This window comes from Melanerpes formicivorus, unplaced genomic scaffold, assembly GCF_026170545.1.
Source record: "Melanerpes formicivorus ecotype bairdi unplaced genomic scaffold, bMelFor1.0.p_v2 SCAF_1, whole genome shotgun sequence".
NCBI lineage: Eukaryota > Metazoa > Chordata > Aves > Piciformes > Picidae > Melanerpes > Melanerpes formicivorus.
This window is the reverse complement of record NW_027142353.1, coordinates 38,368,495-38,381,519: the sequence shown is the minus strand read 5'-3', so window position 1 is coordinate 38,381,519 and position 13,025 is coordinate 38,368,495. Positions and strand designations below refer to the sequence as shown.

Genomic DNA, 13,025 nt, shown 5'->3' with positions numbered 1-13,025 from the left:
ACCCCTGATGCTCCTGCCCACATAGTTCCTCTACCACCTGTCACCACGCTCCAGAAAAAGATTCAGAAGTCATCTCCAAACACGGAGGGTGAGGAAGGCATGTCAGCAGGACCCAGCGCAACATGATACACTTATTTCTACAGCAATGAAGTCCATTAAGAACAGACACTGTCCTAATTTTTAGAAGTTTATAGAAACTGAGGTAAGAAATGGTAGATTTCAAACAAAACCCACTTAGTTCAGAATAAACCAATAAGAGCTGAAAATCAACCATCAGTAAAAAGTTCAGAAAAAAAAAAAAGACTGCTGGCAAACTACAAGCAACCAAGTAATACAGAGCATCTGACTTCTGAGTTGCAGGAGTTCCACTCACCATCCCGTAGCCCATCATTCCTGTTGGCGTTGTGGCAGGATATGCCATGACAGGTGGTGCCTGGTGTGAAAAACAGTGGCGAACTTAGAGGAGAAGAGATCAGCTGCATACTGGTTATTGTCTTCTAAGCTTAGGTCAAGTGCAGCACTTGGATTATTATGAACATAAAGAATAAGTAAGATTTGCAGTCTTGTGTGTTTCCAAATTATTTCAGATGTAATGCAACACCTATGCTAATCCTGGAAAATCTGTAGTTGTGTTTTGATATTAACCTCTTAGGATCCTGGTTGACTAAACTACACTTCAAACTGCCATTCTCTCTGCATCCTGTTTAAAGAAAACACCGAGACAGAAATTTGAGAGAAAATATTCAGGAAGCAGAAGCATTTTTTTTCCCCAATCACATGAAATATAAACTTGTCTGTCAATGTCAGAAGTAATGGTGCTTGAAGAGTCTCAAGAGCAAATTTTACAGACTGAAAGAGAGAATGACTATTGGTTCTGCTGAGACTACAGGAATTCTCCTCTCTTTAGCCAGGACGTGCACACTATGGAGATTTTTCCAGCATGCTTCAGTACAAATTCAACTCTAATACAAATATCTAACCTGCATTACCTCTCACTCACCCACTTAGTACAGTGAATTTGAGCAGGTTAGGTTCTCTTAGTATTTTGGAGCTCTGATAATATTATCTTTAAGTTAGCTTTTCTGAAGTTACAGTAAAATTGCTGTGAACAGACAAAACCTGGAGTAAAACTACATTTGGTGAACAGTTTGGCAATGAATACAGAGAAAACCAGCTGATAACTCTTAGAAAGAAAGTATATTAAAGAGAGATCTTTATATCCTACCCATATTATTTGTTCTGCAGTTCTATTATCCACTTTTAAGAAGGACAAAAAAAACCTCTCTTAGACTGTAAATTGGGGCTTATAAACATTCAGATAATTTTCTGTCTATCCACTCCACCTCCTGTTAGTCAGTCTCTCCTTTAAGAAAAAAAACAGCCTAATTCTCATGCTGTTACTGTGGACATTACAATTCATGACAAGACAAAGACCACACACATCACAGTACACAGATTATTGACAGAAGAAAGAGGGAAGTGACCAAATATTTATTATCGGATTAAAGCGGATAAATTGTAACATTAATAGGGTATCAGCAAAGCTGCTTCTGAATTAATTTCTAAGGTATCAGCTGCCTTTTCATAGGTAGTAGCCAGTGTCACTGGCATTTCAGTTGCCATCAGAACAAATTTATCTGATTTTCTAGATTATGTACTACCCAAATATTTCACATAACTGGCAAAGCTATCATGAATATTATTTCCCTTGTGTACCCACATGTACATATATCTGACTAAATTTATTTTTGACTGCTGAAGTATGGACCTACTATACTTTAGAATTGCCCTGCAATAAAAACAGAATACAGGGAAAGACCAATATCACTGTTGACATAAGAGAAAAAAAATTCCTTTAAATCTAAGGCTGCATTCCTCAGACAGGAAGCACAGGTTGTTGCTTGCCCTTTGTAAACTGTCAGCATGGATTTTCTCTTTATATGAGCATTAATGACATATTGGTCTCTCCCCACTAAGGGAAAAAAAAAAAATAAATCAATTAGAAACAAATAATCAAGATCTACCATAAATGTGAATAAAGTGCCAAGTGTCACAGAAGCCCATGAGGTTTCATGCAGTTATTCAAACACAAACATTTTTATCTTCATTCAAAATTCACCAAGTGCATTGAAGGCAGCACAGACACGTGCCCCAGCTCTCTGGCAGCAAATGGTAGTTTAAAGCAAGAAAAAAACCCAAACCTTGGTATTTCCCATGCCATCATTCGAGTCAAGAGCCTGCAGACCACCTATGAAGTTTGTGTATGCTAAGGAAAGCTCAATTTTTGGCACACCAAAGATTTTAAAATGAGAAACGTGTAAATAGCAAGAAGGTTATGAGATTCTGCAAGAGCAGTGGTTAATATCAGCATGCCAATCGATTGCAAAAGGCTGTGGGTTGTTTCACTTACGTATTGTGGAAAATGCATGCCATTCTGTATTTCCCAGGGAGAACAATTACATAATGCAATAACACTGGATTAGAAGCAAATACTTACACAATGGAATATACACAGATAGCATTTTAGTTCACAAATACATTAAATGTTTACCTCAACACATTCTTGTAATTCAAGTAATTCACTGAGACAACAGACACCCATGATACTGTCATCGTTACTAGGTTTGCAATTGTTTTGCATGGTCCACTTATTTGGTATATGCCTTTTTTCCAAGGATGAGAAAGCCATATTTTCAAAAGCATATTTATTGAGCAAGCAGCAGCAAGTCCACAATAAATAGACCAGCAGAGAATGATAAAACTTTTTTTCCCCCTAGATCATTTCTTTAGAGATTTCTTTTATATTAATAGAACAGTATCACAGGAAGTGTCTCAACGGTATAGTAATAAAAGCTGTTAAATGTAATGACTTATCACAAGAAGATGCATCTATACAAGACATGAGTTATTAAACAAATTCAAGCACAAGTAAACCACTGGTCATTAAAGCAGGTGAGTAGTTACAGTTTCTTCAACATACACACCCTCTAATAAGGCCCACAAACATTTCTCTCTATATAAACACAGTGAATTGATACGGGATGCTCAGTAAGGGAGAGGGAGTGGATTCAGAGAGACAAGGTTTTCCTTTCCAAACCCACAGCACTGTATTATTACACTGTGAATTGAATCTCCCTCACTCAGTTGCAGAGTCAGATGCAATAAATCCTTAGAGATGGTTTGTTATCTGTGTTGTCCATATACAGTTTCTCCAGGTACTGGTGAAAGGCTGTGCAGGATTCATGTGCAACACTAACCATTGAAGATTACTCATGTAAATTATTGACTTCTTTTTTCTCATGTTTTGGAGGATTTTTTGGGTGTGGGTTTTGGTTGGGGTTTTTGTTTGGTTAGTTTTGGTGGTGGTCATGGGCCTTTTTCGGTTTGTTTTTATTTCTTTGTTGGGGTTTCTGCATTTTAATTTTTTTTTTGGGGGGGGGGGGAGGGAGGGAAGTATTGGCATGCAATTAAGAGCCCTCACTTTACATACTACCCCAAAAGTCTTGCCAGTTCTATCTGGTATGAAGATCACTACAACTGACTGACATGTATTTTAAAAAACTGCACACACTGGAGCAAGAAAGTAGTATCTAAGTACATTAAGAAAGCCGAATCCCACACCACTGCAGACACCTCTATGGGTATCTTGAGGTTTAATCTCTTGTCCCCTTCTCATCCTCAGAGCAGGCTGAGCAGTAATGTTACACATAGTCGACAAATCAGCAGGCCTGAAGAACTTTTCACACTTCTACTTTTCTGGACTGCAAAGTGGACCCCCAAATACCACCACTGGAACTCAGTTTTACTTCAGTTGAATGAAACAGAGGCTGCTAACTTGCCATAAGGGAGCCTAGTCAAAAACTGCTGAAGTTAGTCAACAAAACTAGTTACTAGAATACTTGAACTACTGAATAAATTGTTTATGCAGATGATTTACTAGAACCACGCAGCTAAGAAAAACAAATCCAAGCAGCACACATCTCAAACTGACCACATCTCCAATGTTCTACTACTCTTTTACTGCAACTGTGGCTCACTTCCAGACTTCCCAGTCACACATCAGCCCATGTATCAAAGTTGCAGGGAACTCACTGTTTTAAAATATTTGCTTACCAATGTTGGAGCATTCCATGCAGTTGTAGGTGCAATCTTGGGTTGCCAGTTGGAACCGCCTGTTAATTTCTTTTCACCTGGCTGAGTCCAGTTTACATCACTTCAAAAAATGTTTTAAAGATTGGTTAGAAGATATTGGATTTTCTTAAAAAACTCTTATCAGGTAAACACAGTTTCCTTGTGGAAACTTACCTTCTTTTACTAGGAAAGAAATGCATTTAGCAGAAGACTTGATCAAAGATCTCAGGACACCTTGTTTGATCAAAGAAGAGTAAGGTACAATGCTCAACATGAGCCACCTCAGCTTGAGTTGAGTTACCCAGTATAGGTAAGTTAGTCTAGCTTACTTGCCTTGCCTTATGATAATTTGGTCAGGAGCAACAGCGTACATTTCAGGATGATTTCACAGATGGTCCCAAAAAGCCTAAGATTTGCTAATCATTCTAAGTTTTCTGCTTGAGCAGATGTTCACTATTTCAGAACACGCCCTGCTTCAAAATTCACTTGTCTAAAGGTCAGCTACAAGTCAGAGACTGTAGTTTCACAGCCATTAATACAGCTTGGATTCAGGATACCGAGTCGGTCATGCATGACAATGCACAGCCTCAGATCACAGAGTACGTAGGAGGTGTGTTAAGATTACCTACCACGACAAAAACATTTTGGTGAACTCATTCCCAAAATATATACAAAGCCTGAGATGAATCAGGAGGACATCTTGCCTGCCGTCCCCACTGTCACTACCACACTGTCTACTGTCACCTTCCAACAGTTCTCAACAATTTGTTATAGCTTGTAGAAGAAGCAAGTACATTCCCAAACATGCTCTGAAGGTTAACATTATGTTAAACAACCAGGTTTAAACCTGTAGTTTCATAAAAATTTATTATCAAGAAAATCCAAATGCTCAACTTTTGATGAAGCATACTCACTTTTTAGTGGTTCCATTGCCAATGCCCAAATCTGTCACAAAGTAGAAAAAGATACTATTGGAATTCTGCTGGTTTAAAAGAATTAAATTAAGCATTTACATTAGTAGTTCAATACTTACTGCCTACAAGATTGGCTAAAGATGAATCCAGATCATCTGACACTAATTTGTTAGGTGGAACTTTGGCAACTGGAAGACTCTGGTTTTGAGAGGCCACTGTTGGTTTTAGAAGACCGCCTAGTTCATCAAAGCCTTGGAGCAATAAACAACAAGTCATTAGAATCCCAGGCCTCCCACAAATGTCATGACATTCAGTATTATTTAATAGACAGCCAGTTCAACACGAGGGCTGAAGTACAAAATTTAACTTAATGACGCCACACTGTTGAAGGATAAAACACATCTCTGATAGAGGAGTTACTGGAGAGATTGCACTTTACTAGTTTAACCTTTATGACATCAATTTTACAGGGAATGGATTCACAATGACTGCAATCAAACTGTAAAACAAAATGAACAATGATCACACAAGCCTTTGCTTTCAACGAGTCACTGGTTTGCTCCAAAGGAATCCAATGTCAAACCCAAAGTCAAAAGATGAGAAAGTTTGTACTTTTCAGCAGCTCAGACAGAGCTACAATCCACATCAACTGTGGATGCTTTGACAATTCATTATCATAGAATCAACAAAGTTGGAAAAGACCTCAAAGATCACCAAGTTGAACCTGTCACCCAAGACCTCATGCCTACTAGACCATGGCACCAAGTACCACATCCAATCCCCTCTTGAACACCTCCAGGGATGGTGACTCCACCACCTCCCTGGGCAGCCCATTCCAATGGTTAACAAATCTCTCTGTGAAGAACTTTCTCCTCACCTCGAGCCTAAATTTCCCCTGGTGCAGCTTGAGACTGTGTCCTCATGTTCTGGTGTGGGTTGCCTGGGAGAAGAGACCAATCCCCTCCTGGCTACAACCACCTGTGACCATTTGAGGCTGTGCCTTTAAGAAAGGGACAGTGCTGGGACACTCTGGCTGAATATTTTGTAAACAAAGACAGGTCTAAACGAATTTCATTGGTAGAACGCAGCTTTAAGTTTTAGTGAAGCTAGAATTTTTCTCAGTTCGTTCATTTGTTCCTTTCCCTCTCCCAACTGAGTTAGCTGTGGTTTTTTTCCTCTTTGCGGGGGAAGGAAAGCTAGGCCTTCTCTCTCTCAACCCACTACACCACCTTTCAAGGCAGTTGTAGAGAGCAGTAAGGTCTCCCCTGAGCCTCCTCTTCTCCAGGCTAAACAATCCCAGCTCCCTCAGTCTCTCCCCGTAGGGCTTGTGCTCAAGACCTCTCACCAACCTTGTTGCCCTTCCCTGGACATGTTCAAGAGTCTCAATGTCCTCCCTAAATTGAGAGGCCCAGAACTGGACACAGTACTCAAGGTGTGGTCTAACCAGTGCTGAGTACAGGGGTACAATGACTTCCCTGCTCTTGCTGGCCACGCTATTCTTGATGCATGCCAGGATGCCATTGGCCTACTTGGCTGCCTGGGCACACTGCTGGCTTGTGTTCAGATGGCTGTCAATCAGTACCCCCAGGTCCCTCTCTGTTTGGCAGCTCTCCAGCCACTCCGACCCCAGCCTGTAGTGTTGCATGGGGTGGTTGTGGCCAAAGTGCAGCACCCAGCACTTGGACTTGTTGAATGCCATCATGTTGGACTTTGCCTATCTATCCAGCTGGTCAAGTGCCTCTGGAGAGCCCCTCTACCCTCTAACTGGTCAAATTCTACTCCCAACTTGGTGTCATCTGCAAATTTACTGATAACTGACTCAAGCCCCTCATCCAGATCATCGATGAAGATATTAAACAGGGTGGGGCCAGCACTGATCCCTGGGGGACACCACTAGTGACTGGCTGCCAGCTGGATGTGGCACCATTCACCACCACTCTCTGGGCTCAGCCCTCCAGCCAATTCCTAACCCAGCACAGAGTGCTGCTGTCCAAGCCACAAGCTGTCAGCTTGGCCAGCAGTTTGCTTTGGGGGACGGTGTCAAAGGCCTTGCTGAAGTCCAGGTAGACTACATCCACAGGCCTCCCCACATCCACCAGGTGGGTCACCTGATCAGAGAAGGAGATCAGTATCTGCCCATCCTAAATCCATGTTGGCTAGGCCTGATCCCTTGGCCATCCTTCAGGTGCACAGTGATTGCCCCTAAGATGATCTGCTCCATAATCTTCCCTGGCACTGAGGTCAGGCTGACAAGCCTGTAGTTTCCAGGTTCCTCCATCCGACCCTTCTCAGCACCCTAGAATGGATCCCATCCAGGCCCAAGGACTTGTGAGCATCCAAGTGGCTCAGCAAGTCCCAAACTAATTCCTCATGGATTTCAGGGGAACTACATTGCTCCCTGACCCCATCTACCAGTTCAGGAGGCCAGTTATCCTGGCGTCCTCCTGCCTTATTGTTGAAAATTGAGGCAAAGAAGGTAGTTAGAACCTCAGCCTTTTCCTCATCTTTAGTTACAATGTTTCCCTCCAGGTCCAATAAGGAGTGGAGGTTCTTCTTGCCCTCTTTTTAGCATTAATGTATTTATAAAAATGCTTTTTATTATCTTTCACAGAGGTGGCCAGCTTAAGCTCTAACTGGGCTTCTGCCTCTCTAATTTTTCTCCTACATGTTCTAACAACTTCCTTAAATGTATCATGAGTTGCCTCCCCACCTTTCCAAAGGTGATACATCCTCTTTTTTTTCCCTTAATTCCTTCAGGAGCTGCTTGCCCATCCAGGTCAGCTACCTTCCCTGCCAGCTCATCTTTTGGCACATGGGAACTGCCAGTTCCTGTGCCTTCAAGAGCTCCTGTTTGAAGTAGGTTCAACCATCCTGGACCCCTTTGTTCTTAAGGGCTGCTGCCCAGGGTACTTTCCAAATAAGCTGCTTGAACAAGTTGAGGTTTGCCCTCCAGAAGTCCAGAGTGAGGGTTCTGTTAGTGCTCCTCCCACTTTATTTCCCTGCATATTGAAAACTTCACTATCTCGTGGTCACTGCACCCTAGGCAGCCTCCCATCGTCACGTCTCCCACCAGCCCTTCCCTATTGGAGAACAGCAGGTCAAGCAGAGCCTGTCCCCTGGTAGGCTCACTTAACAGCTGTGTCAGGAAGCAGTCCTCCATTCGCTCCAGGAATCTTCTGGACTGCCTCCTCTCTGCTGAATTAAGTTCCCAGCAGATGTCTGGCAGGTTAAAGTTGCCCACAAGGACAAGATCTGATGATCTTGAGATTCTACAGGCAACTGGAGGCTGTCTCATCTCCTCATCCTGGTTGGGTGGTCTATAACAGACTCCAACCAGGATGTCAGTTTTGTTAGGCCTGTCTCTGATTTTAACCCACAGGCACTCAACCCTTTCATCCACAAGCTCAAGTTCTGCGGCATCTAGCGATTCCCTAACATACAGGGCCACCCCTCCTCCTCTTCTCCCTTGACTGTCTCTCCTAAAGAGCTGGTAACCCCCCAGTGCAGTGCTCCAATTATGTGAATTATCCCACCATGTTTCTGTAATAGCAACTATATCATAGTCCTCCTGGTGGACCAAGACTCCCAGTTCCTCTTGTTTGTTATCCATACTGCATGTGTTGGTGTACATGCACTTCAGATGGGCTGTTGATTTCTCAATTAACCCTAATTTATGCTCCACTCTCTCCTCTCCGGAGAGACTGGTTTCCTCACCCACCCCCTTCAGACCTAGTTTAAAGCCGTCCCAATAATCCCTGCCAACTCCAAAGCTAGTAGCCTCTTGCCCTTTCTAGATAATTTCACCCCATCAAGGTCCAGCAGGTCAGGTGCAGTAAAAGTTGCCCCTTGATCAAAGAACCCAAAATTCTGTTGCCATTATTTTCTAAAACAATCTCATCATTGAAAAGGTAATGTATAGGCAAAGAAGGGCCACAAATATTTTGCACAGTTATCTCAAATTAATTACAACTTTATCACTTCCAACTTTATTCTACAAATAGACTTAATTTTGGCTGACAGCATGGAAAAACAAAGGCTGTTCACAGCATGAAGTTTTAATGTGCAAAATATTTAAGTGAAGGATATCAGGGTAAATATTTCAGCAGGGTGCACACAGAAACCATGTGGAAAGGAAAGAAAAACTGGATGAAGAATGCTGCTAGTGACCTTTTAAAGTCAGCTTTTCTTCATCTGGAATGATGTCACAACAGTGGGAGTAAATACAGATTAAGAGATTTCTAACTCAAGGATAAAAAACAGTTAAAAAGGACATACTAAAATAAATGATGTGTCTTACCACCAGAATCTAGGACAACATTAGAAGATTTGTTTCCAAACACAGACTCAAAGTCAACATTAAGGCCAGCTGATGGCTGTGCTTGAGCAACAGGAGACGGAGTGAACCCTGTGGGGAAAACGAAAGAATCTGAAAGTTTGTACAGTATTTCCCATGAAGCCACCCTCTTTATGCAAGACAAATCAAATAAATATGTAGATTATTTACATACTGCAGAGAGACTAGGAATACATCAAAGGTCCAGGTTACACTCTGACACCAAGAAGCATGTAAGAGAAAGAGCCAGAAGCAGTTCATTTGGAGAGACTCCTCCAAAGAAAGGTTTTGTCTCAAAAACTGGATAGACAGGCCATAGAAGACATTCCTCCTTCCCCCAGCTGATAACCCCCTGGACTAACTATTCAGATGTTCCTTACTCTTTTACCAAACACAATCAAATTGAGGAAATAATCACCAAGCTTCTCCAAGAAAAGAGGCTGGCTGGATGCAGGATCTGTTTCAAGATTATCTGTCCTGAAGATTATTCTCACCATGCTTTATATTTGATTGAGCAGTTCTCAGATGCAACTGGACTAAGATGCAAACCATCCCAAGGTGCCTAGCTAGTAATGCCTTGAATTAGATACTCTTCATAGTAATAATTTTTATAGCACTTATATTATTTTTGGACACACACTTTGCAGGTCAACCATGTTTTGCAGTAAATTTCTACTAATTATGTCAAAATACAGGGAATTAAAGCCAACTTAAAGCCAAGTTTCAGCTCCCATGCCTATCTGAACTCAGTCCATTTGTCTCCTATGTATCTGTAAAACATTGTTATCCAAATACACTTTTTTTCCCAACACTGAAACTTTGCAGAAGCATAAAGCATTGCATATGATGTTCAGCAATATGGCAGTGAATATTGATGTGTGTCTAAAATTGTATTTTATAATGTTATATGTGATCACACACATGTGCATCTACATCGTCTTGATACAATAGTACGGCAATTACAGCTAATTATTACTTTCTATGAAGGGCACCAAAACTATGAAATGCCATCTTGAAAACTACTGCTTCTGGGTTCTAACCAAAATTTTAATGATATGAAGAAAAAAAAAAAAAAAAAGTAAAACATTTTTAAAAATTATCAGAAATCTTTCAGCAGCAGAGCATCAGGGAGCTGAAATAACTCACCAAGTTACTCTTACTTCTCTTGTTTAGCTTACCATGACAGCACCTCACTTCAATCCTACTGTTTTCCTGAAATAAGTCACATTTCACCTCATATTTAGTAACTACAGGATGCTCTCCTTGAACCAAAGATTTACAGATATTTGGATTACCTGTTCCTTCCTATTTGTCTTAAAGGAACATAAAATTTGTAACTCAAAATCACTCATCTCTAAGAATTTAAAGAATGTCCTTTTCAGTCAAAACAAATCCAAGAAAATAGCACACAGCAAAACATGGGAAGCAGTAATGTGGGAAAAGCCTGGGAGTAAATAAACAGCAAACCAAAGTCAGTATCTTTATGACAAGTGTACTGTCAAGTTGTAACAATCCATTTCAGAGACTCTGAAGTGTGGATAGCAATTCCTTTGATGGGATGTCCTGCAACTCTTAAAACTGTGCCTGGACTGATAGAAAACTTGACTTACAATAGCTCACTTTCCTTCAGAAAATGGCCTTAAGTGAAACAATCTGAGTTTTGTGCTCTCACCTTTTAAGTAGTTTCAAGCTGCATGAAGCTAACAAGATGAGGCAAGCTAGAAGACAATAGGAATCCTTTGAGTTAGCCTCTGAAAAAGATTAAATCCTACTCCTGGTATCAACCACCAGCCCAGGGCATTTTGTCTAACATGGATGTTTTGAAAGGTCAGTATTTTTCATGGAGTTCCTTCAGGGAATAAATAAAAGAGACTTGACTAATCATCTCATGTTTTGGATATGGAACAAAGGAACAGAGTCATAGGTAATATTTAACAGTTGCTTAAATTACTCTGATTTCTATTCAAAGACACCAAACCAAAATGTAATTTCATGGTGCTTTAAGAACTAACTCCTCCACAAACCACTTACTGAAGGTATTCCGAAACTCTGCATACTAACAATGTTAGCATTCCCTGTTCAATCTGGTTTAGACAGTTAATCATCTGTCACAGAGCACAGCCTGTTGAATAACTCACAATAGGATGCCAGAGCCAGCACCAGAACTGGGTTACTATACAGACATTACACAGCTGCACAAACAATTCCCCAGTTATTTAATGTATCAGATTACCTATTTCGTGTCCTGTGGCAAAGCTTTGTACTAGTTTAGTGCAGTGTTTAAGAGTAATATATCAACAAAAAAATGCCGTAAGCAGCAGGAACATCCCAATTCCTTTATCTTACAAGCAATGAGGTAGACTTAAGATGAGAAGATACTTTTAACATGCAAATCTTGTGTGGTATGTACAACATATAAACTAAAAGAGATCCTGAAATGGAGAGACACTGATTTCATGGTTAGATTAAATAAGCCTTAGTTCAGCACAAACAGGGAGAACACATACTATTTGTGACAGCGTGTGTAGCACAAGCACATGAATAGAAGTTGGAGCTGCTGTAACACCACACTTCTGTAGTCAACAGCATACCTACTAGTTCTAGGCACAAAACACACTCAGATTTCTGTGTCTGTGGTAAGGCTGTAGCCCATTACCTACCTCCAAATAGACCAGCTACAGAAGAAGGCTCATTGCAGAAATGAGAAGCATTAGGGTAAGCTTGAGGACCACAAAAAGAGTCTGATAAGGCATATCACACAAGAGAGAAAGCCAAGAAAGGAGAAGAGGCAGAGTTACAGAAAGAGAACCAAGAGACACTGTTTATCTGGTATTAAAAAAAAAAACACATTTTCAGGTCAGTTTCTAAAGCCACATATACTCTAATAACATCAAACCAGTGGAATGAAATCAATACACACCAGACACACAATACGAAACAAGTTTACATCATCTACAACACAGAAGAGGAAAGCACAAAGTTACAGCTATACTACTCTAAATATTATTTTAATTTTGTTTTCCCAAGCAAATGCCATGTTTTACACCCTTGGAAGAAATGAGTGTAAAAGTTTCAAGGCATTTTTCTTATACCTGAAGTATAAGGGTACAGCCCAATAGCAGATTTGTATTTGGTTGCCACAAAGGGGTTTAGTGCAGTAAATGGATTGTAATGATCTAAAGAATCAGAAAGAGTTATTTTAAATCCACAGTCGCCTTGTTTGTGCTATAGCTAAAACTGCATCTCCATTTCATGTATCAGTCTCTCAGGAAGTCACCCCTTGGTTCTAGGTGTATCTACAAAGAAGGAGATATTGGGCAGGAGTATAATGCACCAATGCCATCCTTCTCCAGCAGCTTCAGGGCTGTCATTTGATCACAGATCAACAAATGCCACAAAAAATCCATCTGGCTCCTTGGTAACAACCCTGCACTAACAGCGTTTTGTATGACTACAGAACAAACTAGAATGAGAAAGCTGATTTGACTGAGTAACAGTCCTACTAAACCCCACTATTTCAGATGAGCATTCTACATTCACACGAACCATATATATTTTTTTGGAAGTGTGAAAAGAGTGATTTGAAGCGTAGGCAAGATTATTGCCCAGTTCTCTCCCTGGGATCTCTCAAGTTCACAACAGGAGCT

The 13,025-nt window shown here is 40.8% G+C and overlaps 1 protein-coding gene across 6 annotated transcripts in view; it reads right to left on the bottom strand.

The window, feature by feature from the left end:
* PICALM (phosphatidylinositol binding clathrin assembly protein) overlaps positions 1-13,025 on the bottom strand; it is an 86,983-nt gene that overhangs the window by 14,322 nt on the left and 59,636 nt on the right. For 2 of the 6 annotated variants that reach the window (XM_068140237.1, XM_068140260.1), the window contains exons 14-21: positions 12,471-12,554; positions 12,039-12,119; positions 9,343-9,450; positions 5,165-5,296; positions 5,046-5,076; positions 4,114-4,213; positions 2,411-2,434; positions 374-433 (exon numbers count right to left, since the gene is read on the bottom strand). In XM_068140237.1, coding sequence (XP_067996338.1) covers positions 374-433; positions 2,411-2,434; positions 4,114-4,213; positions 5,046-5,076; positions 5,165-5,296; positions 9,343-9,450; positions 12,039-12,119; positions 12,471-12,554 — 620 coding nt within the window. The remainder of the gene's footprint in view (positions 1-373; positions 434-2,410; positions 2,435-4,113; positions 4,214-5,045; positions 5,077-5,164; positions 5,297-9,342; positions 9,451-12,038; positions 12,120-12,470; positions 12,555-13,025) is intronic. The other 4 variants (XM_068140249.1, XM_068140270.1, XM_068140280.1 and 1 more) reach the window with 4 other exon arrangements.